Source organism: Microtus oregoni, unplaced genomic scaffold, assembly GCF_018167655.1.
Source record: "Microtus oregoni isolate MIOR12 unplaced genomic scaffold, Mior012 000008F_ref0000371, whole genome shotgun sequence".
Lineage (NCBI taxonomy): Eukaryota > Metazoa > Chordata > Mammalia > Rodentia > Cricetidae > Microtus > Microtus oregoni.
Window position 1 is genome coordinate 58838561 of NW_024543067.1, and position 25620 is coordinate 58864180.

The window sequence follows — 25620 nt, forward strand, 5'->3', positions numbered from 1 at the left end:
TGTGTTGTGAATACAGGCATGTGCTACTATGCCTGGGTTTAAACCTTTTAAATGCCCTAGTATATGCAAGTAACAATGCTAGCCATTAGAGACAACAGAGAATAAAAGGATCCAGGGGACAGGGGAGTCCCAGAGATATGCCAGAGGATCCTGTGCCCAGACACCTGGGGGCTAGAGGCAGGTTCCCTCACTCAAATCATCCCCTGATTAGACCCAAAGCTCTTCCTTTGCTTTGGAAGCTGGGCAAAGCTGCGCAGGCCTGTAATCCCAGTACTTGAGAGGCAGGGGCAGAAAGGTCAGCAGCTCAGGATCATCTTGATCTACATAGTGAGTTTCAGGCTAACCTGTGCCACAAGAGGTCCAACAAACACAAAAAATCCGACAGAATCTGAGTCACATTGGAGTACCAGGCCTACTGTAAATATATAAACAGACAGACAGACAGACAGCATGAAATGAGCAGCAGCCACAATCCTTTCCTCTTTCTTTACCTCCCACACCGGCTCGTGTTGCTCTTAGGTGCTTGCAGATGGCAAAGCAGCTAAAATGAATTTCTATTAAACTTCTTTGGATTATGAATTCTACAGACTCCTACAGATATGAATGCTGAATCCATGCCCACCTGCAAATTTGTTTCTGCTCAGTGAATGCCCCGGTCAGTGAGCAGCAGGCGCTATTAGAGGCCAAGCAATTAGGCTACCCTTTTGTATTTATTTTTGAGTCACAGTCTCTCTTTGTAACCCTGTCTGGTCAGGAACTCACTATAGCGATCAAGCTAGCCTTTAACTCACAGTGATCCACCTGCCTCCACCATTCTGTCTATTTTTTAGACAAAATGTGGACCAGTGGGTGAAAACCAGAGTTTTGGATGGTGCTAGAGATTGTCTTCAGGTACTTACCTGGGCAGGATGTCAAAGTGGGCATCACTGCAGCAGGAAAGGGTCAGCTCTGATGTCAGTAACACACGTGCATGTGCAGTGATTGACCAGACATGCTTGTATAGCAATATACTTTTTGGGGCACTTAAATCACTGCTGATGGCTCCTTCTGCTGTCTCTCTGCTATACATCCAGCCTCCTACATGCACTTTCTTTTTGAAACTGGGCCTCATTATGCTGCAAAGGCTAGCCCAGAATTCCTAGACTCAAGCAACCTTCCTGTGTCTGGTGTAGCCTGTGGGTACACATTAGTGTACTCAGCTCACCTTTTAACTACATCTCTTTTCTTTCAAAAGTCACCACCACGTGCAGGACTTTCCCCCACTTTATAGCACCAAACAGGAGTCTGAATTTGAGTCCCATTCAAACCCCAGGTACACAGACCCATGTTGATTGGTGGCTAGGTTTTCCATATTGAGGCTGTTATTATTTGCAACAAATGTAAAATTCTGAGATGGCTAATTTTGACTTGAAAGTTGACTGGGTTTTGAGACATGTGGAACATTGGCAAGGCACACCCCTACCTATATAGAGCTATTTCCAGATGAGGTCATGAGGGGTGTGGCCTAAGGAGTGGAATAATCTGAGAGACTCATAATGTGATGGCAATATGGGGAGGGAGGCCCACTTAGGGGAAGGCCTTCGAGGCTATCTAGCCATGATGAGTCCTTCCTGAAAACCTTTTGTTGCTTCTTCTCTGGCGTGCTGAGAATTACTTCCTTCTGTTATGCCCTTCCAGCTACTATAGACATCTCTGAAACCGGAAGCGAAAAGAAATCTTTCCTGCCTCAAGTAGTTCTATCGGGCATTTTGACTGCAGCTACGGAAAAGCAGCACAGATCCCTGCCTTTGTTTTTCCGCACCAACTGTAACACGAAAAGGTCTTTCTTCCCCACAGATCAATATTTACCTCAAGAACTGCCAACTCTTTAAATTTTTATTAAAGATGTGGTGCCTTCCGGGCCCATGATCCTAGCACTTAGGAGATTGAGGCAGGAAGATTGCAATGAGTTTAAGGTCAACCTGGCTAAATAATGAGCTTGAGGCCAGCCTGGGTTACAGAGTGAGACCCTACCTCAAAGCAAAAAAAAAAACCAAACCAAAACAAAAAAATCCTTTCACCAATAAATGTTAACCTAATAAAAAGCTCAATAATAGCTTCTCTATCCTTCAGTGTCTCACTAGGTGGAGATGTCTTCATGAAATAAATCGCGTCATAAAATTATTCTGTTAAACACCTTTTGCTTTCCATTGTATTTAACAACAGTTGAGAAGTTAATATTTAGGATATGCAAGATAGATTTGCCTTGGCCTCTACCTCCTTAAGTGACATGACCTTAAATATTCACCATACTCTCCCTCCTATAAATTGGCGAACAGTCTCTCACTCAGTTCCCAAAGTAGTTCTGTCCCACAGAGTAAAACACTGAGAAGTTCGGGACCCTGTGTCAATAAGGCCACCGCCAGCACCCACTTCATGTTCCAAATGGAGCTCCTTTTCCCCACCCCATTTCCATTATCTGCACACACAGAAAGGCACGGAACCCTCCTCAGAGCCGCTTATTAACATGGAATAGTTACGTCATTGCTATACAAATATATTTAGAAACAGATTCCTTTGAGTCTCAACAGTTTCCTGGATATTCAGTCTTTAAAAAACAACAACAACAAAAAAGTTACTAATTCCTGGGATGGCTTCATGTGACAGCTTAACACACAGGCCCACGGAAGGAGACTCCACATATAATGTTCCCCCCAAAGTCAGCAGAGCCCCAGCCCACATGGAAACTCTGTGGAAGTATCCCACACTTTGGTATCCCCCCTCCTTTTCTAATATGAGATAAAATATTGCAGAGACATCATCAAAATTCACACCTGAGTTAGACATCTTGCTGGAACATTAAAGAGAAAAGGTCATAGTGCAGAACAGGAAAAGGCTATGTACAAGAGCGTGGCCAGTATCTTGGGCATGGCGCTCCCTCCCTCCATCTCTCTCTCTCGGTTTGCTCAGTTTTTTGTGCTCAAGAGAAAGGAGAGGGGGCAGGACAAGCAGAAACACAGGGAGCAGAGAAAAGACAAGTATTTTTTAACTTGGGTGTATGTGGGCAACAAAGAGAACCTGTGGATGGAAGTATATGACCGGAGGGTAGCTCTGCCATCTCCAGAGAGGAAGGGACTTTGTAGGGCACAAGAATGGAAGAATTTGGTTGTAGAAAAGGGAGCAAGGGCAAAAGAAAATGAGGCAAAACTAGAAACTGTGGTAATTAGACAAAATAAGGCTTTGGTGGAAACATGAGATTTCAGTCTTTCCACAGAATTTGCGATCTGTTCAGGATTGTGGCCGAGGGCAGAGCCAAAACCATGATCTACCATTCTTACAGTTTGGCCCACCGAGCAAATGGCTGTCCCCAGAAGCCAATGGCACACATCCCTTTCTCCGTAAGATGAAGCCATCAAAAACATTAGAGAAAGAAGGTGGCCATAGGCACGGCAGGCGAGCACGGTAAACTCCCAGCAGGATTATCAAGAGCCTGAGACATCAGCGTGGCCTACAGCGAGGCATCAGTGTGGTCTGCAGTCACAGTTTGGTTCTCTGGAGTCTCTGGATCACCGAGAAGGCAAGAATGTGGGTTTGCTCTTCAGCAGTGGCCGTTTGTCCCACCCGTTCCCAAGTAGTCTGTCCATTCATGGAAGGCATGACTCCCTGTGTCCTGGTGGGAACAAGGGGCCAGGTGGAACTTGAGGAAGTTTTTGGTCTCAGTGGAGGTAGGTGGGATGATTCCAACGGTACCACGGTCTGGGGAAAAAAAAAAAAGACCAAGCCAGAGTTACAAACCTGATGGGAAGGTGACAGCTACAAGGCAGGTAGAGAGGACCTTAAGGGGTGATGAAAACATTTTGGAATTAGATAACAGTAATGGTTGTACAACCTTGTGAATTTTATGGCGTATGAATCATACCTCAAATATTAAACTACTAATATTATTTGGGTCTCCTGGACCCCAGAAATTCTGACTTCCTAGACTATGAAACATCTGGACAATAGAAGCTACTTGCTGAACTGCCTAGATTTGGACAAATGGATTCCTCTCTTCCTGTAAAGCTCAAGAGTGTAACCTATCACTCAACTTGGCTTGCTTGTATGTTGAAGATAGGGCCTCCAGCTGGGCAGTGGTGATGCATGCTTTTAATCCCAGCACTTAGGAGGTAGAAACAGGCAAATTTCTGTGAGTTCGAGGACAGTCTGGTCTACAGAGTGAGTTCCAGGACAGATTCCAAAGCTACAGAGAAACCCTCTCTCGAAAAACAAAAACAAACAAACAAACGAAAAGATAGGGTCCATGTTCAAGACAGGCTCCTCCAAATCCTCCTGCCTCAGCCTCCTGCATGCTGAGATTACAGGTGTGTACCACCATGCCCAAATTTGTTTGTTTTTTAAAAAAAGTTATATATATATATATATATATATATATATATATATATATATATGCGTGCATCACTGTGCACACATATGGAGGTCAGAGGACAACCTTGGGTGTTGTCCCCACCTTTTTTGAGATAGGTTCTCTTATTGCCCCAACAGCCTTCTTTGAGACAGGTTCTCTCATTGGCCTGCCCACCTTCTTTGAGACAGGTTCTCTCATTGGCCCGCCCACCTTCACTGAGACAGGTTCTCTCATTGGCCTGGAGCCCAAAGGCCTCTCCCTCTCACTTCCACCCTAGCACTGGGATTCCAAGCACATACTGCCACACCTGGCTTTTTTTTATTTGTATGTCCTTCTGGCAGTCAGATTCAGTCCTCTGCTTTCCAGAAAGCATCTTACCAATGGAACTGTCTCCCTAGCACCACAACCTGCTTCAAATCTGGTGTCTTTTGCATCAGGGAGGATTCTCACGACACCCATCCTAAGAATACTTTTCCAGGAGTTTATTTGGCTTGTGAGCTAAGACCCGCCAGGGCCTGCCCTGCTGCTTCCCAAGCGGACTTGGGAGCCAGATCTCAGTAGCACTTTTCTCTCTGTGAGCCAGCTGCACCCGAGGGCCAGAGTTGGTCTATGCCTGAGCTCCAGACTCATGTCATAACAACCTGTGGTTCGAGCTCCTGGTGAGAAGCACTCCTGAGTCCAGCCCAGGACCTGGTCCTTTCTCATGTGAGCATTGGAAATTTCCACCATCAAAGCTGAGGATGGAAATTCTGGCTTTGTTGACATCAGCCCTTGCCAGGACTGCTCACCGGCTACCGCTTCTTTTTAAAATCCTCACTCCCTGGGGATGCAGTCCAGTCTAGCTCTTCACTCTGCGCCCCCCCCCCCTTCCCACCTCCACTGTTACCCCATTTCCCATTTCCAGTTCTCATCTATGGCACCGGCCCAACTCCTCACATGCCCCTGAGCCTGCCAGATGCTGCCTCGCTGCCGTCCACTTACCCCGAGGAGTTAAAGCCGGAGGAGGAGTTCATCGCCGCTTTGGAGTTATTTTGAGATGCTGTGGGGCTGCTGGCATGGAGTCCTGAGCCAGGAGACGAAGGCCTGCTGTTGTTCCCGGGGGAACAGGATGACGTTACTGAGGACAAAGAGAGACAAAAACAAGGCCAAAATAATGTTGCTGGGTCTGGGGACCTTTGTGACACAGCCTTTCCAACATATAATTTTCTCTTGGAATCCCCAAAGGGCGCCTTACCATCTCCCTACCCCCCCCCCCCCCCGCCTGTCTGCCCACCTTCTACCCTGTGAACAGCAAGGCCCACCCATCAGCCCATCCTTGGCGGGGGCCTTTATTTCAAGTGCTCTCGGCAGCCTAGGCCCTTAGAGCAGTGCGGCTGGTTCTGTCAGTCCAAGACTTGCCAAAGGCATGGAGGACAGATGCCAAAATCTGCGGGACACGCCCTGGGCGGGAGGGGAGAAGATGATGAAGCTCGGGAAAGGAAGAGGCATGGGGAGAAAGCATGAGGCATACGGGAGAGCAGAAAGGCCGCCAGACTCTCAGTTCCCTGACTCTACAAAGAAAATGGACATGGTCCCCTTAAAGGGAACCCAAGCCTTGTCTTGGCCCTGGGCCTGTCCTGACCCACCCTGGAACTCATGGTCATCCTCTATAAAAGGGCAGGTTTGCACTAAGTAGATATTCTTCTTGTTTGGAATCCCAATATGTGTTTCATGCATAGAGCGCTATATATTTTACTATTCAAACTAAGATTAGAAAGGAAATAAAAAAGTAGATCATGCAGAGATCAGCATATGGGGCTTGGACATATCCTTATCTAGGTCTGTGAAATGCTATGGGTGCTTTGGGAGAAACAGAACCCTGAAAATGTGTTCTGGACGCCCATCTTCCTCCAGGTTTTCCATACAATTCACTTTGGAATGTATTATACCCTTGAGTACTGAGCCATGCTGCAAGTAAAATAAAAACAAGCGTTTGTTTAAACTTTGCTTAACAATATTTTCCAAACTTATGTGACCACAGAACCCTATTCTTCCCAGCCCTTATTTTTAATGTCCTTTGAGACACACTGAGGAAATGCTGACTTAGGTGAAGAGCCTTTTAAGGGTTTTTTGTTTTGCTTTGTTTTGTTTGAGACAGGGTTTCTCAAGGTAGCTCTGGCTGTCCCGGAACTTGCTCCATAGACCAGGCTGGCCTCGAACACCTGCTTCTATCTTCCAAGTGCTGGGATTAAAGGTATGCACCACCACACTTAGGTCCTTTCAGTTTTAATATATTATTTAGATTAATCCTGTGTTGTCTGGAAACCTCTTTGGAAGCTCACCTGTTCCAGGCATGGTACTGTGGACAGGAGGGACGGAGAGGGCACCCAGAGATCCTGACGGAGAGACCTGAAAGGCAAGAGAGGCCTGTGAATGTCCATGCTGTGTCCTTCCTCCTTCTGCCAGGACACTGGGTGAAAGGCTGCAGAGAGCAGTTCGCCTTCCTCAGTGACCTCCTACTCCATAATTTTCACCTTGTGCGTCATAGGAAGACCTGTGGACTACATACAGCCATCAGGACCCACTTCTGGCCTGCTGCAGAAGCTCCCTGGTGCTGACACAGACCACTCCCCCTCCTGCTGGTGCCCCTGGCAAAGTTCCTCTGGTACTGCCAGGCTAGAGGTTTGTTCCAGTGCCCCGAGGAGAGATGAGCAAGCCTTTGAAACCCTTGCTCCGGCAGATGTTGCTGACTGCCTGCTCTATTTCTACTTTGCATGCTTATAATCTCAGTGCTTGGGAGACTGAGGCGAGGGGACTACTATAAATTCTGAGTCAGCTAGGGATGCATAGCAAGACACTGTCAAGAAAAAAAAGAAAGAAAGCAGGTAGAGACTTAAAACACCAGAAGGGGCCATTCAGGAGCTAGGGAGACACCTTGGCTCAGTCACTAAAGTGGCTGCCTCTCAATCCCAAGCATGTGAAAACTCAGTTTTAACAGTCACAGCCTGCAATTTCAAGCTGAGGAGGAAAAACAAGAGAATCCCTGGGTTTGCTAGTCAACCAGTATAGCCAAACCAGGGAGCTCCAGGGTCCGTGAAAGACCCCATCTCAAAAAATAAGATGAAAAGCAATTGAGGAAAATACCCAATGTTGCCCTCTGCCTTCCCCCCACTCCCATCTCCCCCCGCCCCACACACACACATTTAATTTCCCAGTTCAGGAATCTATCCCTCACTATGATTATCCAAGAGCAGCCTAGGATAAGAAATAATGAGTGGACAGATCTGGGTGTGAGACCTGGCCTTGTCACCCACGGTCTGCGTGACTATGAGTAAGCTATCAACCCCAGGGAGGCTTGGTTTTCTCTTCTGTGAAACAGCAGCAGCACCTCCCTGATATTTCTTTTAATTAAGATTTAATGAGATAATGTCTATAAAGGTTCCAGCCCTGTGGCTGGCAAAGAGCACCGGCTCGTTAAAGGTTAGCTGCCTTGCTCCCGGAAGAAAAGGGCTGTGGACTGTTGGTTATCTTTAGGTGCTTTCTTAGCGCCACCTTTGAGCTCTGCCCCTCTTACTTTTCTCCTGTTGACCAGGAAGCTCTGACCAGCATTTTCATAGGATATTGATACAGAGACTCCACTTAGGGACCTGCCATCTGCTAGGATCCCAAACAACTCTGGAACAGCCCCTCCAGCAGGAAGTAGCCTGTTTTCCTAACTAATCAGAACTCCTTCTCTTCTTCTTACCCTTGGGTTTACAATGGACAGGGCCTGGAGGGGTGGAGGCAGTTTGGGAGGGGTGGCAGAGTGGTAAGAGATGCTATCAGTCACCTCCTCTCCTCCTCTCCCAGATGCCACACCCAAGAACCCTGTTGTTTTCAAATAAATAATAGTGTGTGCACAGTCACTGTGATTGCTTCCTCCACTTCCAGCTAAAGATGGGTTCTGCATATGCAAACATACATATATATGGTCCCTTACTTTAAGCATTGTTTTTACATATGGTAGCAAAACAGTACCAAGATGCTTTGTGTGTGTGTGTGTGTGTGTGTGTGTGTGTGTGTGTTTTGCTGGGGACTGAGGCAATGGTCTTATATATGCTAAGCCAGGGTTATATATAACATTGAGCTACATATACCTTCCAGCCCCCTTTAAAATTTTATTGTTTATTTCTTAAAAGATTTTATTTTTAATTATGTATACATGTGCTGGTATGTGTGTGTGGGGGGGTGCATGTGCCTGCAGTGCCCACAAAGGCTGGAAGAGGGCGTCAGATACCCTGGAGCTGGTAGACGGGTGCACAGGAGGGCACTGGAAACTAAACTCAGGTCCTCTGCAAGAGCAGGGTGAACTCTTAACCACGGAGCCATCTCTCCAGTGCCTATTCATTTATTTTTCTGACTTAGCTAGCTCGGGATTGCTTTGTGTCAGAAATAGAAGACATCAGTTTTCATCCCACCAAGACCCGAAGAAAAGACAGGATCAGAAGACACACCTTCATCCAACCTACATGACGTCGGGTGCGGAACTCTTGTCTTCCAGGCGTGATATGACCATTACTATCTACAGAAGCTTATTTTTTTTTAAAGATTTATTTAATTTTATTTTGTGTGTACGGGTATATTGCCTGCATGTATGTCAGTGCACCATGGACATGCCTGGTGCCTGCAAAGACCAGAAGACATCAGAGGATCCCCTGAACAGTTGTGAGTGAGCGGTCATGTGGGTTCTGGGAATTGAACCTGGATTCCTCTGGAAGACAGCTAGTGCTGTTACCTGCTGAACCATCTCTCCAGCCCTAGCCTGTGGTTTTTCAAGCGCATGCCTTCTCACAGGCTCCTCTTTCTGCCTACTAAAGCACTCTTGCTACTTCATGTTCTTCAGGCAAATCTTGGGCTCCCCAATGCTGCCATGCTGACTTTTTAATTTTTTTTAATTTTTTTTAATTTTTTATTTTTAAGACAGGGTTTCTCTGTATAGCCTTGGCTGCCCTGGAATTCACTTTGTAAAACAAGGCTGACCTCAAACTCTGAGATCTACCTGCCTCTGCCTCCCAAGTGCTGGGATTAAATTCGCCCAGAGAGTGGAGTGTCTTTTATCTGCATTCCCACAATGCTGCTGTGGGACTCACCAGGCTAGACCTCTCACACATGCTTGGTTTTACTTCCTGCATTATCAGTCTCTTCCTTCTCGCTTTCTTCCCTTGATCCTCTTGTTCTCAAATGGCTGATGTCACCAGAGGGTGGAAGTGAACCTTTCTGTCTTTATACAAATTCCATAACGGAATTCTTCTTACCCAGAACTTCAACAGCCACCTGCTTGTGATAGTCCCAACCCATGGCTCCCTCCCAGCTTCTCTCCTGGCCCCTGTAGCCAATGTCCCAAGCCTCCAGGGGCAGTCCCACTTAAGTGTGCTGCAGGCCTACATCATGACGACGCAAAGAACTGGAGCACTACCTTTCCGCACCCCAAAACCAGCTGGTCCTGTTTGCTGGGTCCACACAGAATGCTACCATTTACCCAGCTAGCCCAGCCTGAACACTGAGTCATTCCCAGGCTTCCCCTTCCACTGCTCTCCCTGCTCCAAGCCAGCTCTGAGTTTATTAACTGAGGCCTTTTGCTTATATTTTTGTTTGTTTTTGACGTAGGGCCTCATGTATTTGCTGAGTAACAGAGGATAACTTCTGAGCCACCCCAGGTGTTGAGACTCCACGGTGGTGCTGTAGGTGGAGCCTGGGGCTTCATGCATAGTAGGCAAGCACTCTACCAACTAAACCACACCCATAACCCTTGTTTATCACTTGACACTCTCCTCTCTCCCCTGTCCCATGACCAGTTCAGCCCCACCTTCCAACATTCCTCTACATGGAACCGCCTGAAGTTCCATGAATTTGCTGTGTATTTTTCCCCACCTTGCTGTTCTCACACTTCCCCTGGAGACAGCTCCACCTCACACATACCTGCCACTGTAAACTCAACTCAGGCACTAATGACCTCCCGTGGGGAAGCCTTCCTAGCCACGGTCCCCAAGGTGTGTTAGCAGCTGCTCCTAAGGTCGCTTAGAGAAATGATTCTGCTGTTTGTCTCTTGTTTACTTGTGTGTTTCCTCTGCTAGACGATGAGGTCCCCTGGCACTGGGAATAAATGGCATCTATCTCCAGCACTTGGCACAAAGACCAACATAGAGCTGGTCTGTGGATATATAGGGGAAGTCAACAATGTGGGAGTTTTTTATGTAGGTCTTACCCAGCCTGCAACCAGCCTGCTGGAAAACTAGAGGACATCATTTTATCCAACTTCTCTACCCTTTTACCGCTACCAAAGATAGAAAACTACACCATTAACCATGTCCCATCTCTCCCTAGATGAAGCAGGACACATTCTAATTTCCAATCCTCTGTGTCTCCATAGAACTTGAATCCCATCTCTCCCTAGACAGAACAGGACACATTCTAATTCCCAATCCTCTGTGTCTCCCTAGAACCTCAAGTTATTCTCAGACTTGGCTTTTCCTAGAACATCAGAGGCTAAGATTTAACCCCAGCTAGGTACTGCCTCTCGGGTGCCTACGAAGCACACACAACTTAATATAAATGGTCTCAGATTCTCAGCTGTCTTTGTTTCTCAAGCCTGTTCTTCGTTCAGTCTTCCAAATTTATTATTATTATTATCATTATCATCATCATCATCATCATTATTTGGAGACAGGGTCCTTCTAGGTAGTCTTGGCTGTTCTGGAACTCACTATGCACATCATTCTGGTCTCAAACTCACAGAGATCTGCCTGCCTCTGCCTCCCAAGTGCTGGGATTAAAGGTGTGTGCTACCATGTCCAGACCGACATTTTTTAAAAGGGCAGTGCCAACAACACGCATCCAGTACTCAGGTAGCTCAGTTGGTAGCATGTTTACCTAGCATACAGGAGGCCCTGGGTTCCATATCTAGCACCAGAAAAACCAGGTGTGCTAGTGCATACCTATAATCCCAGCACTTAGGAGATAGAGGTCACCCTCAACTACACAGTGAGCTCAAGGCTTGCTTGGGCTACTTGAACCCTGTACCATAAAACAAACAAAACAAAACCAAAGCATCCGGGGAAAAACAGTTTGCTTTTGGAATCTGAGCAATTAGCAAATCTTACTGACTTCACAGCTGAAGAACATAGAGTCCAAGCACTTATTCTTATCACCATGGCTACCACCCTCCACACCTCCTCTGCTCAGCCTGATGGCTGTCTTCTGGCATGTCTCCGGCTTCCCGAGTTATTCTCCACTCAGCAGCCCATGTCAACCAGCTCAGATTTATACATCCAGGCTTTTCCAACACCTTCCTATTCGAGTCAACTGAAGTCCTCTCACTGAACTCCAAGACCTGAGGTAGTCTAGTTTCTGGTACTTCTCTGAATTCATCGGCCTTTTGACCCTTTTGCATAGACTTCCTTGGTGGTCCCTCCACCTCTTTCCCCTAGATATACACATATTTTATCCCCTTAAAAAATTTAGATTTTCATTCAAATACCACCTAATCAGACAGGGCATCTCTAACCTTCCTGTTAAAAAGGCGAAAACACACCAATCATCTTGTTCATGTTGTTGTTTGTTTAACTGTATAACACTTTATTCATGCTACAAATATGTGTGGGCATGTGGGTGACACATAGCATGTGTGAGAGGTCAGAGGTCAACTTTTGGGAATTGGCTGTCTTCTTCCAGACATGGAAACTCAGACATGGAAACTGGATCATCAGGTTGGGCAGCAAGCATCTCTACTGGCTGAGCCATCCCAACAGCCCCCCTTCCCTTCCACTCCTCTTTAATCTTCTTATATTATGCATACTTTATATGTTGTATCTATTTGTTTATTCATGTACTGAATCTCCCCTGCCTACTACCTACCATGCTGTGGTATGGAAGACTCCTGGCCTCCATGTACATGGCCCCCAAGTGTTTGGCAGCCTGTCAGCCAACTCCAAGTCACTTACCAGCCGGGAGTTGTAGATGGGCGGCTTGATAGGTGTGGCCACAGGGCAGTTGATCCGCTTCTCCTTTTGCCGTCGATTGCAGAACCAGACCCTGACCACCTCCTTCTCCATGGACAACTGCTCTGCAATCATGGAAATCTCTTCTGAGCTGGGTTTAGGGTTCTATAGGGACAAAGGGATAGGGTGTGGTCAGGAGACAGAAACAGGAGCAGAAATTAGAGGTGAGGGTCAGATGTTCCAAACACAAAACATTGAACATATGGGTCAAATGCCTTAAAGTCAGACCAAGGGTGGAATACTGACTTTATCATCTGTGCACTGAGCGTCCTTAGAAATTCCCTTTACCTCTGAGCCCCAGTCTTTCCAGATATGGAGTGAGACTACCTGCCTAGCACACAGGACTATGGTAAGGGTTACAAGAGAAAGCATGTGTCCACCATGTGCACAGGGCTGGAATGGATGAGCGGATACCAAAGGTTGGTCCCTTCCTGTCCTCCTTCCCTTTGGAGTATTCACACAGCAAGGCCTCCATGGGTGAATTATGGAGGGGAGGTGGAGTCCTTGAGGAAAACCTCCCTCCTAAGTCCTTCCTCGTGACCTCTCCCTTCACATCTCTTCCTAGAAAACGAGGAGGCTGGACTGCTCAGGCCCACCAGGTGTGTGGGAGAGCTGCAGGCCGTATGATGTCATCGCTCTGTTCCATTGACCTGCCACCCAGTCTGAGGCTTGAGCCCCTTTTCCTCATTCTTGTATCCCCCAACTTAAACTATACTGCTCTAAGAAACCCGAAAGATGGGAAACTCAACTCCAGCCATCCTGCTGGCAGGATGCAGCCACGGAATCCCTGAGCCAGACTCAGCAGGGGAGCTGCTCCAGGCCAGCAGAACTAGCAGCCAGGACCTACAAGCCTAGACTGGGTAGTGTTCAGTAACAGGGAGGCTCTAGGGGAAGCTACACGACAGATCTCATAGAGACTCGCTGTTATCACCTGTATTTCCCTCTTCTCACTCCTCCCCGGCTCCCACGAGGCTCACAGCCAGCAGACACTGCCTCAAGAATATGCTCTTACTATCCTTGAGAATCTATGGTTAGAATATCTAATTGAGAACATGGAAAGATTTGAAAACTTTTAATTAAAAAAAATGAACACATGTTTTAGAAATAACTGTAAGAAGCAAAACATTCTAATTGGTGGAACAAAAAGAGACTTGTGCAATATAATCACAAGTGTCTAAATGAGCACTAAGAGCAACACTACAATTGCTTTCAGAAGGCACTGGAAGCTGGGTGGCGGCACAAGCCTATAATCCTAACACTTGGGGGCGGGCACAAAGAAGATTGGCATGAGTCTGAGGCCAGCCTGGGCTACATAGTGTTATATACAGGTCAACCTAGGTAAACTCCAGTGTGAGACCATATCTTTAAAAAGCAAAGACAAGACAGGCAGACAAGAGGCAAAATGAAAACAAAAGGCAATGGGTTGTCTTTCCTTTCTACTTTTCTTCCTATGTTTTCCAAATTGTTCATAATGAACATTGACTGTATTATTTTTTTGTTTTTTGGGGTTTTTGTTCAAGACAGGGTTTCTCTGTAGCTTTGGGGCCTGTCCTAGAACTAGCTCTTGTAAACCAGGCTGGCCTTGAACTCACAGAAATCTGCCTACCTCTGCCTTCCGGGTGCTGGGATTAAAGGCGTGCGCCACCACTGCCTGGCAACTGTATTATTTTTTAAGTTGAAAATCTTTTTTAAAAACTTTAGAATTTTTTTTAAAATTTAACGTTTATTTATTTGAGAATGGGGCATATACTATGGCAAAGGAGGATGGAGTTCAGGGGTCAACTTGCAGGAACTGGTCCTTCTTCTACCATGTGGATTCTAGGGACTGAACTCAGGTCATCAGGCTTGGCTACAAGCCCTATTTTGCCCCTTGCTAAGCCATCTTGCCAGCCCTTTATTATACTTTTAAGTTGAGAAGCAAAATTTGTTTCAAAAGAGATGGAGACTTTTACATAATGCCCTGGCTTTCATTTGTCACCTCAAATGTATATAGAAACACATGCCCTACTGGTATGCTGTGCTTGTTCTTGAATCTTCCAGTGAGAAGAATAATGAGACCCAAATACATGTCAACAAGGAAAAGAGTTTTCTGGAACTCTTGAAGAAAGCATTTCTGGGCTCCTAGAGAAGAGTGACTAGGTTTCCTCCCAAGACAGGTACTTGTGTAGCAGGGGAGAGTAGTGTTTAGCATCTTGCACTGAACCCAGCTTCCTGCACATGTGGGACCTGCTAACCTACCTGCACAAGACTGGCCCCCCCACTCCCACCCTAGGAGATTGGTTGCTCACGTCTTGAAATCGCTTCTCAAGTGTCAGGCGGATGTTGGTCTCGATGCTGGTCCGTTTCTTCCTCTTCCTGCCAAACACTTCGCTGAGAGTAGGGTAGGAGCTGGGTGTGTTTGCCGAAGGGTCTGATGGGGAGGACTCTGGAGAGAGGAACAAATGAAGCTCAGAGACAGAGATGTGTGGCTGGCCCAGTCTGCTGGAGTAAACCTGAGGTTTCTCAGCCCTTCCCACGGACCCTGCAGGGCTATATTCAGAATTAGCCCTGACCCCAGCAGAGAATCCAGAACAGATGGAGTCCTGCTTCTCCAGGATGCTCCGGGTGAATGTCCCCCAGGGCTCCCACCACAGGTCTCCATGTGTTCGCCGCCACAGTTCAGGGATGCCTAGGCCTCAATGGCCTGTCTGGGTGTGGGGGATGAGGTAGAACTATGAGTCACGTGGTCTGGCCTGTTTTAAAAGATATGACCCTCTGTGCGTACTGAGTGAAACCAGTTTGCTCTGGCACGTAGGAACCTAAGCTATTCTGAAGACATTTGTCCTTGAGTGAAAGGTGGAAGCCAAGGCCGCAGGGTGGGGAAAAGTTATAGTAATGATGAGCCCGCAAACCCTTTCCCAAAGATACTAGGAGCTTCTATCATTTCTTCTATTTGGATGTTTCAGTAAAAGTTGTCTTGGGAGCACTGTATTTAGGAGGAGGAGGAAGAGGATTCCCACGTATTCTTCTGAGTGAGGGGACTTCCTTAAAGGGACCCAGCCTGGCCACCCAAGCTACTCCTGCCTTTGACACTGGAGTAGTAATTCATAACCTACACTCCTATTCGACAGAGCTTAGCCCTGGAGAGGGGCTTATTCCTTTCCTCTCCACATGGGCCAGGGGCCACCCTGCCCCACACACTTGGCAATGTCTGGAGATATTCTGGGAGGTCTCTCAACTGGGGAGGTGAAGCAGATGCTAGAGTAGGTAGAGATTCAGGCTGCTCACCTCCCACACCGAGGTCAGCTCCTAAGGATGAACAGTTTCACTCGGTCCAAATGTCAGAAGCCCTCCCTTTCACTCTTTCTAGATGCCAAGTTCTGGCCATCATTCCAAATGCCCTGCCAATCTTCTTACCCCCTGACCTGGATCCTACAAAACCTACTTCCTCATCACCCTTCCTGCTGTCGTGCTTTTCTGGCCAGTACTCATCACAGCAATTGCCTATCCTGCTCCAGAACAGCCAAATAAAGACCTGAGCTAGGCCTGGGTCTTTTGCCTCAGCGGGACCCTGCAGGGCCCTCTTTGCCATCTTCTGACCTAGACTGATCCCATACAACAATTTGAGTCAGTGGATTAAACTTAACCTCTAAGCTGCTGTCTTGAAATATAGGATAGGTAGCTCTGGGACAAGGGATAAAAAGAAAGGAGGTAAAGGGAAGGGAAGGGGAGGAGAGGAGAGGGGAAAGGAGGGAAGGGGAGGGGAGGAGGGAAGGGAAGGAGAGGGGAGAGGAGAGGAGAGGGGAAGGGAGGGAAGGGGAGGGGAGGAGGGAAGGGAATGGGAGGGGAGGGGAGGGGAGAGGAGAGGAGAAAAGATGATGGAGGAAGGTCATTGGCTAATAAAGAAACTGCCTTGGCCCATCTGATAGGGCAGAATTTAGATAGGCGGAGTAAACAGAACAGAATGCTGGGAGGAAGAGGAAGTGAGCTCAGAAATCATGCAGCTCCTCTCAGAGCCAGACACGATGAAGCAAGCCGCCAAGTCAGACATGATGAATCTTTCCCGGTAAGCACACCTACTGGTGCTACACAGATTATTAGAAATGGGCTAAATTAATACATGAGGATTAGCCTAGAAGAGGCTATATATAATGGGCCAGGCAGTTTTTAAAAGAATACAGTTTGTGTGTTGTTATTTCGGGGCATAAGCTAGCCAGGCGGCAGGGAGCAGGGCGGAAGGAACGCAGACCACAGCTTCTTCAACAAGAAGAGAAGAGAAGAGAAGAGAAGAGAAGAGAAGAGAAGAGAAGAGAAGAGAAGCAAGCTGTCCTGTTACAGAGGAGCCACATCTGCCAAAAGACTCCCTCAGTTAAAAAAAAAAAAAAAGACACATTTTTATCTCTGCTCACCATTCTCCTGGATTTTACCTTTTTGTTCACACCAGGCTCAAAAGGGCATAAAGGAGATTCTATGCCTTGACTTGGTCAAGCCCCGTCACACACACACACGCCCCTAGAATCACCCCTGTGGCGTCTCCTGGGGCCCATTCCATGCTCATTTCTCGTTTCTCTGCCACCCACCTGCATCATTCAGCCACTTCTCCAGCAGTGGCTTGAGTTTACACATGTTCTTGAAGCTCAGATTGAGGGCCTCGAATCGTGAGATGGTAGTCTGGCTGAAGTCATTGCCATACAGCTTTCCCATTGCCAGTCCCACATCTCCCTGCAAGAGGTATTGAGAGGGAGGAAGGTGGGGGACAGATGTCACTGTTTTGCCTGCATTCTCTATGGCCCCAGGGCTACCACACAGACAGAGCTCTGAACCATGAAGCCCATGACCTCGCACCTTCCCAGGGCTTTTTCTTCTAGGATACAAAACTGTCTTATTTCTTTCCTTATGCTCTGAATGGGCCATGCCCTTGCCTGGTCTTTATTCCTGTCTCTCCCGAGTACAATGTCCTCAGTTTCCTTCCCACTAGCAACCTGTCCACTGTTGGCAGGGAGCAGGATGCAGTGAACGCACTCCAAACTGGTGTTAGGACACTCCTGAAGACTGCACTAGGAAGACCTAGCCGCTGTCACAGAACCCAGTTCTTCCACCCACTGCTCCCAAAGCAAACCTGTGTGAAGCCCAGCTTAATGCGCCTCTGCTTGAAGGTCTTGGCGAACTTCTCCAGCTCCTCCAGGTCACTGGGCTCATCAGTCCCTCCAGGGCCAGGTAGATGTTTGGGCACTGGTAGATGCTGAGGGGCTTCCAGATGGGACTCTAAAGAGGATCCGGACAGCCCAGGGCGCCCAACTGCCTGATAAGGAACACAAGCTGGTGTGAGCCACAGTGTTTCAACAGCCAAGCACAGGCCTCTACGTTTGTTACTAATGGTTCACTTCCAGGGAACATGCTGAGCCTTATTGCTGCGGTAGAGATTGGCATTTCTATGAATCTGGATCCAACACTGAATGAAGCAGGACGAGGAGGTGGCCTCTTCGGTGTTGGTCTGTGACTCACTGACTCAGAGTAGGTGACTTCCTCTTGTTAGCTTTCCGCCATAAAAGCAACTGGAAGGGTTGTTTACTACAAGATCTAAGATCTCAGCATGGGATAAATCCCAGCACGGGATAAGGAAAAGGTTATTTGCCTGTTCTTTTCCACAGAGCAAGGTGATAGAGGCACTACAGTCACAGACTGAAGATAGTGGGGGACATCTGGAAATTCAAGATATAGTTATGAGTGTCACTTTTCCTCCTAGAGCAGATGTCTTTTCTTTTTTGCGGGGAGGGGTTTGGTTTGGTTTTTTGAGACAGGGTTTCTCTGTGGCTTTGGAGCCTGTCCTGGAACTAGCTCTTGTAGACCAGGCTGGCTTTGAACTCACAGAGATCTGCCTGCCTCTGCCTCCCAAGTGCTGGGATTAAAGGCGTGTGCCACCACCACTCAGCCTATACCAGTTTTCTTTAATGAGAATGTTATGAGTTTATTTTATGTATCCGTTTTGGGGGGGATGGAGAAAAGGTCTTGCTATGTCACCCAATCTGACTAGTCCTCACAATCCTCCTGCCTCTGCAATACTAGGTTTACAGATATACACACCACCATTCCTGGAGAGGGTTAAGTTTTAATCAAAGGTGGTTTTTAAAGACTTATTTGTTTTTATTTTATGTGTTTGGGTGGTTTTGCATATATGTGTGTGTATATACATGAATGCAGGTATGTATGCATGCATGCATGTGTACCCATGGCCTGTGGAAGCAAGAAGGGTGTTTGATCCCCTGGAACTAGATTACTGTGAGTCACTATGTGAATGTTGGGAATGAGCAGAATGCTGGCCCATCTCTCCGGCCCCAAGCAAAGGTTTGTTATTTATTTGTTTTAACTACTGCTATCTCAGCATAACTTGCCAGAAGATATCTCTTCTTTAGTCTGTTTTCATAGGAAAATCTACCATTTAATTTAGGACCACACTGCATTCACACGAGATCAAGAATATATCTAGTTTAAAATATCTATTTTTAAAAAGATTTATTTATGTGTACAGGTGTTTTGTCTGTCTGTGTGTAAATGCACCCCACGTGTGCCTGCGACCCTTGGAGGCCAGAGGAGGGAATCTAATCCCCTAGGAATGGGAGTTCTTACAGATGGTTGTGAGTCTTCATGTGGGTACTGGGAACCAAACCTAGGTCCTCTACAAGAACAGCAAGAGCCCTTAACCCCTGAGCCACTTCTCCAGCCGCTTGATCTATCTCTTATTCCACCAAGAAGGAGTGCAGTCTAGAACTGGGGGCCAGACACTGTGTCTAGCACAGAACTGCGCACTGCAATGAGCAGAAATCCCCTGTCTCTCCTTCCTGGTTTTCTTTTTTCCTTAGAGGAGCTTCAATCCTCTCTCCTGTTCTGCTTTCCCAGAGATAGGCATCCTTACGAGGAGGAGGAATCAGTCTTCTAGATTGGAGTGGCTAGAGACATCACAGATGGGTCCTGTTTGGCAGGAGATGAGGATGGGAGCAGAGAGAGGCAGCCCAGACCAGATCCCCAGAGAAAAGCTCTGGTCACCCTGGAACACTCCTTTCTGTAAATTCACTAGCTATTGCATTTGACAAGAACTTTGAGCTACACATTCCCCTCCTCCTCCACAATCCCATCAATTGCCCAATTGTATCAGTTTGATGTCCCAGACACCATTCACTTAGCCCTCTCTGTTCTCGTTTCTGTGACTGCTGGTCAGTCATCCTACTCCAGGAGGACTCCTCTACTTATTTACTTATAGACAGCCAAGCTGGTTTTCAACAAGTAATTCTCTTGCCTTCGTCTCCCTGGTAGCTAGGACTACAGACAGAAACCTTGGCACCCCAAGTAGAAAGACCTTAATTGTTTTCTAATTGGACTATATTTCACAAGTCTCTTGAGTAGGTCCTGGGTATGCTCTAGGACCTCAATGTCATATAGATCAGTTTCTATAACTATGCCATTCTTGGATGCAGCCAGAAGAAAAGTGCAGCATCCAACTTAGCTGTTCCCACTTCTTTCAACCACTAGGTGGCGCTCTCCTTCTTGCTATTTTCTGTGGACGTTGGGTCTGGGAGATTTTAGACCAAGAGAAGGAGTGTTACAAGACTCTGTGGTCAATTCCAGTCATCCCTTGTAGGAACAAATAATGCATCTGACGTCCTGGAGACACCCTGACATGAGGCTGGCAAGAAACAGCCTCTTGGGGCTTGATGGCATCTGGGTGGAACTTGGAATGGGGTAGCTTAGCATCCTGAGTAGCAGTAGCTGGCTAAGTTCTTAGAGGGGTGAAGCCAGAACCTGACAGACCTGGAACTGTGTGCCCATAGTAGATATAAGGCCAGCCGGAGAGCCATGTTTTAGTGACAGGGAAACCTACCTCCTTAGGAGTAGCTTGGGGTTTTCTCAGATGCCAACAGGGAGAGAGGCCCTAAGGAGCAAGTGTCCTGCTAAAGAGGCAGGAAGTCTGAGGATCTATGAAGAAGCAGGAGGAGGGGTTGGCAGTTACCTGGGAGGCGAGGCCAGGCCCTGTCTGTGGGAGGAGTAGAGTGCTTTGTTGCTGTGGAAAGGAGAGAAGATTCGGCTGCAGACCTGAGTGACAGGGGAGGGACAAAGGAACAAACAAACAAACAAAACAAAACAAACAAAATCCAGGCCATTTGAAAGACCAGCTGGACATTGAAATCATGTTAACTGCCCCCTCCTCCTGCTCACCTCATCCAGGTCCCACAACCCACCTTAAGCCTGACTCAAAGGCCCTGTGGGCACTGCCAGGAATTGCCACATACAGGTGGAGGCCAACCAGACCCAAAGATAAACAGATGTAAACAGCAGTCCCCAAACCTGTCCTGCCTGCCTGCCTGCCTGCCTGCCTGACTGGAGAGCTGCTATTGCTTAGGAGGGTCAGGACAGTCTCCCTGGAATCTGCCCAGAGGGGCAAGGACACAGGGATGACTACAGAGCCCTGGGGGACCAGAGTGTTTCAAACTGTCTGCAAGGGAAAGCAGCTGGGATGTTTAGGCCCACCAGATCTGTAAGAGCAGAGCAAGCAGCTGGCGCCATATTGCTCAGAAGGGCACTGGGTCATTGGTTAGAGGCTCTTAGTGACCCAGTGCCCTTAAATTCATTAAATTCATTGGAATTCATTGGTCATTAAATTCATTGGAAGGAGGTCTGAGAGCAAAGGGAAGGCCAGATGCTGGGGACTTCAAACTCCCTTTGGGCAGTGTAGACTCTACCTACATGTTACCTTGCCTAGGGACCTCCCTCTCCCTCCATCTTCAGGAAAACTGCCAAGAAAAGGCTCTGCCCGCCTGATGACTGTAATCAGTAGCTCTTGTCTTCAGATGGCCAGAGTCAGCAGTTCTCACTCCTAGCAGGGGGAGGGGAGGGCCCAAAGCAGCAAGACCGACAGTGGGAGCAGGCCATCTCTGCCACTCAGCATAGAGGAGCTCCTTGGCATATCTGCTGTCCCCAGACGGTTCTGGGTCACCGAGGTACCACATTTGCTAGAGTTGACCTTTCTACCCCAAAGGTCAAAAGGTAAGAGAGGTCTTGGAGGAACTTTGGTCTAGGAATGAGGAAGCTGGAGTATTAATTTGCTTACACTGCATTCTGCCCAAGTACCCATCAATAATAACTTTGGGGTGCAGAGCTTTATTTTCTTATTTTTGTAGCAGAAGAAACAAACTTGTAGAGATTATGTAAGTTTTCTAGAGAAGCACAGCCAGTATTTTTTTTTTAAGAGTTTCTCTGACTTCAAATTTAGCCTGTTTTTCTGTCCCCTCCATTGTATATGATATGCCAATGCCTGTGAATTCTGTACCTAGGCCATGTTCACGTCACTTGGAGTCATCTAGAAATAAACTGAACCAATGCTTATCTTCTCTTTCCTAGTCCAGGAGTATGATGGGTGTCAGTTAGCCAAAATAAACACTCAGATGTATTCCCATTCATCCTAGCGCTAGTCTGAGACTCCTGGCAAGCTAAGCATAGGGCCTGTGTCTTAGGCAGGTAACCGGAGTGGAGAACAGTTACCTGGACTTCCAAATTCTCCTCTAGAGTATGAGCTATGGAGAGCTTATACTTCCGATAGCATTTTCAGCCCCGTTTGGCAGTGGTGAGTGGAAAGACAAGTGCGGTCATCTAGAACATGGGTCTTAGACTCTTTTGGAACTTTCTAGTAGGTCCACCAGCATGCAATAGGGCTATCAATAGCACAAGTTTACTCTGAGGAATAAGCCAGGAAAACAACTCAACAGACTCCCGGGCATGTTAAGCAATGATACTTAGTGTTATTAAAGCTCTGATGTGTTTGCTCAGAGCTCGGGAGTGATTTCCCTGCCAAAGACAACCAGACCTATTTTCTGTAGCCTGTGGGAGGCACTGCTGTTCCATCCAGACAGAATCATAGCCAGGCCAATGGGAGGGGAAAGGCTCAAAGCAAGCCAGACTTCCAAAGGAATCCCTGGGAGCTAGCTGCTTCTTCCTTGTGTCACCTCCACCCCACCCCCACGCCCACCATCCTGCACCTTTAGAGTCGGTTCCTATGAAAATGAAGTCTCAGCAAGAGCCAGAGCAGAGAGGTGAAACAAGGAAGATAAAGAATCTGGAGCCCCCGTACCGACCCGTAGGAACCCCTTCCTAGGTCCCAGGCAGGAAAGCTGGTCTTTTTCAGAAAGGATTTCATATAGCCCAGGCTGTCTTCAAACTTGCTGTATAGCCAAGGATCAGCCTCCTGCCTCCACTTACATGTGTGCTGGGATTAAAGGTGCCACTAGGTTTGGTTTTATGTAATGCTGGGGCTCAAACCCAGGGCGTCCTGGATGCTAGGTAAACTTTCTCTCAGATGAGAGCTATTCCCAGCCCCAAGTTAGTTTTCATACCGGAGGGGTGAGCAATTTCTCTACCTACCCCTCATGCCCAGTAAGCAGCAACAGTCCTTTCTAGACTCAGGCAATGACTGTACAAAGCCCAGGGTGCTTACCTTGCTGTCCAGGTGGGGTCTGGGAAAGCAGGAACTGGGATACAGACTGTAAGTGGCCAGGGACTAGCACAAGCTGCTGGAGTGGATGGAGAGAAGCCATATCCTGTAGGTGGGGAGATGCACAGATGTTATACAGTCGGGGAACCTGAAGCCTGTTGACCTACAACTCCTGTAGTGCCTAGGATTGCAAATTCTGGGAGGTTGTGGGCAGCGTCCTTGCTTCATGTTGCCATGCGTCCTTAACACATGGCACACAGTAGCTAGACATTGCTACTATTGCTGGTGTTGCTCCTGCAACCCACCAAGCAGTCCCTGAAGTATATACAGTTACTTAACTCTGTCCTAATGTTTTCGTTTGTCCTGACTCCCAGTTGCAGGTGCCCTGAGGACCTACAGTAGGCATTACCCATGTTACACAGGCTTATCTAGAAGTGGTAGCAATCCCAACTGTACATTTTCTTAAACCGTCATGTCACTCGATTATGCTAAAAGTCACTCTTTAATTATTTCTTGTACCCGAGTCTTTCTAGAAAGTACTAGAAGATGGGGCAAAGCTATGAGTTATTTTGTTGTTGTTTTATTTGAGACAAGGTCTCGCTCTCTAGCAAGAAAGGCTGCAAACTCACTGCATAGGCCAGGGGGTCCTTGAATTTGCAGCTATTCCTTCTGCCTCAACTTGGCAAGCACTGGGGTTACAGGCATACACTTCCATGCCTGACTTAGTTGTTTTGTTTTGAGACAGGGTCTCTTATTATATAATGCTAGTTGGCCTGGAGTGTTCTCCATAGTCCAGGCTGGCCTTGAACTCACAGAGATCCACCTGCCTCTGTCTTCTGAGTACTGGGATTAAAGCTGTGCACCATCAAGCTCTGCCCCAGGCTTAGTTTTTAATATTAAACAGAATGTTCATCGCTCTAAGCTTCCCTCACCGCCTCAAGACATACACATGGCGAACCCAGCATCTGGGGGTTCCAGACCCCACAGACCTGAGACCTGTGGCATACACACTTGACACACCTCGAAGAATGAAGGAGGTGACACATGCCAGTCGCAGGAATGGCTCAGAAAGTAGATCTTTCTTCCCTGGATGAACCACAAGATGCCCTGGAAACTTCTATGCTACTGGGCTGAGGCTCACTGCTCTCCAGACACGAGCCCTCCTCGCTAGTTTAGCTTTATCATATAATCTTGATGGAGACCGAGTGTGCCCACTGGTGACAGAGAGGGTCTGTCACTACTCAGCATTAATCACCGGAGGCCCTCAGTGTTGCAACATAGCTATTGGATCCTTTTTGTCAAGACTAGCTTTTGGTACTGCAAAAGCAGTGACATGTCCCTTTGTGTCCCTCACCAGGTCTCACTTCTGCAAAGGCCTCCTTTGCTTGTAATGGGGGCTCCTTGAATGAATTCACAGGGTATTAAGTATAGAGAGCCAACATTTTGCAGAGGGGCTGGAACAGACTCATCAACCTAGAAAGTATAGCAGGGTCCATGGCACGGGCTGGCACCTACCCCAGACATTTGGTTTCCAGGCATCATGGTGGGCCCTTGGCTCAGGTGGCATGGCCTGTGGGAAAGGGTCTGCTGTAGAGAGTCACCCAGATCCTCTGTCTTAATCTGCAATAGAGGCAGAAGGAGAAGGTGAGTCCTGGACACCCCCAGCAGACAGAAACAGCACTGTGAGGCTAAAGCAGGAGATGAGTGACAAGTCTGGAAAGAAAGCGGGTAGCTCAGTATCCCCTGGGCTGAAGGCATGGATGGGTCCCAAGAGGATTGATTCTACAGGACCAGTCTGCAAAGCGGACCAGTCTACCAGCAGCACCACCTTGCTGCTGTGTCAGCACACAGTACTTTTCCTCCTTGGAATGAGAAAAACCAGGGTAGCATAGTGACTTCTAAAAAGAGAAGAAAGCTTAGACCTGCTCACCCTTTTGGTATGATGACTTTTAGTGGGTAAAGCACTTGCTCCCAAGGCTGATGATCTGACCTCCGTATGTGTGCCGTGGCACATGTATACACATATGCACACACACGTGCACACACACACACACACACACACACACACACACACACACACACAATAAATGTAACTTAAAAGTTTGTAATGAGAAAGCTAACCAGGAATGGTGGTGCATTCTTGTGATGCCAATGCTTAGGAGGCCGAGGCAGGAGGACTGCCATGAGTTTAAGGCCAGTCTGGGCTACATAGTGAGTTTTGGGGCTTATATAAGAATTCTTGCCAAGGCTGGAGAGATGGCTCAGTGGTTAAGAGAACTGACTGCTCTTCCAAAGGACTTGGGTTCAATTCTCAGCACCCACATAGCAGTTCACAACTGTCTATAACTCTAAGACCTGAGACCCTCACACAGACATACATACAGGCAAGACACCAATGCACATAAAATAAAAATAAACAAATTATTTTAAAATAAAGAAGAATTCTTGCCTTGGGGAGATATATATACAGTCTGTCTTCTCCTTATAAGGCCTCAACAACAAACCAAATATGATTCCACCAAAGTGCATTCTGGGAAAGCAGTGAGTTTAACAGGTTTACTTAGAGAGCATGAGGAGGGGTACATACAGGAGAATAAGGGACCCCAAAACAGCCATACTGGAAAATCTTTACCCAGCACTGATGATGACTTCCTCACCCCTCCATAGAGTACCCCCTCCAGTTAATTGTCCGTGGTCTGTACACACATAATGGGGTCAGAATTACGACAATTGGCCAGAAGGTACAGAGGGAATGACAGGGA

The 25620-nt window shown here is 47.4% G+C and overlaps 1 protein-coding gene across 2 annotated transcripts in view; it reads right to left on the reverse strand.

The window, feature by feature from the left end:
- Positions 1–2526: 2526 nt before the first annotated feature.
- Positions 2527–25620, reverse strand: part of Pou2f3 (POU class 2 homeobox 3) — an 83624-nt gene continuing 60530 nt past the window's right edge. The window contains exons 4-13 of one of the 2 annotated variants that reach the window (XM_041657552.1): positions 24374–24478; positions 22862–22964; positions 20384–20466; positions 17498–17680; positions 16959–17100; positions 14688–14824; positions 12343–12504; positions 6706–6772; positions 5366–5501; positions 2527–3735 (exon numbers count right to left, since the gene is read on the reverse strand). In XM_041657552.1, the coding sequence (XP_041513486.1) occupies positions 3696–3735; positions 5366–5501; positions 6706–6772; positions 12343–12504; positions 14688–14824; positions 16959–17100; positions 17498–17680; positions 20384–20466; positions 22862–22964; positions 24374–24478 (1158 nt within the window). In that variant the 3' untranslated portion in view covers positions 2527–3695. Of the gene's footprint in view, positions 3736–5365; positions 5502–6705; positions 6773–12342; positions 12505–14687; positions 14825–16958; positions 17101–17497; positions 17681–20383; positions 20467–22861; positions 22967–24354; positions 24479–25620 lie in introns of both variants that reach the window. The other variant, XM_041657551.1, reaches the window with a different exon arrangement.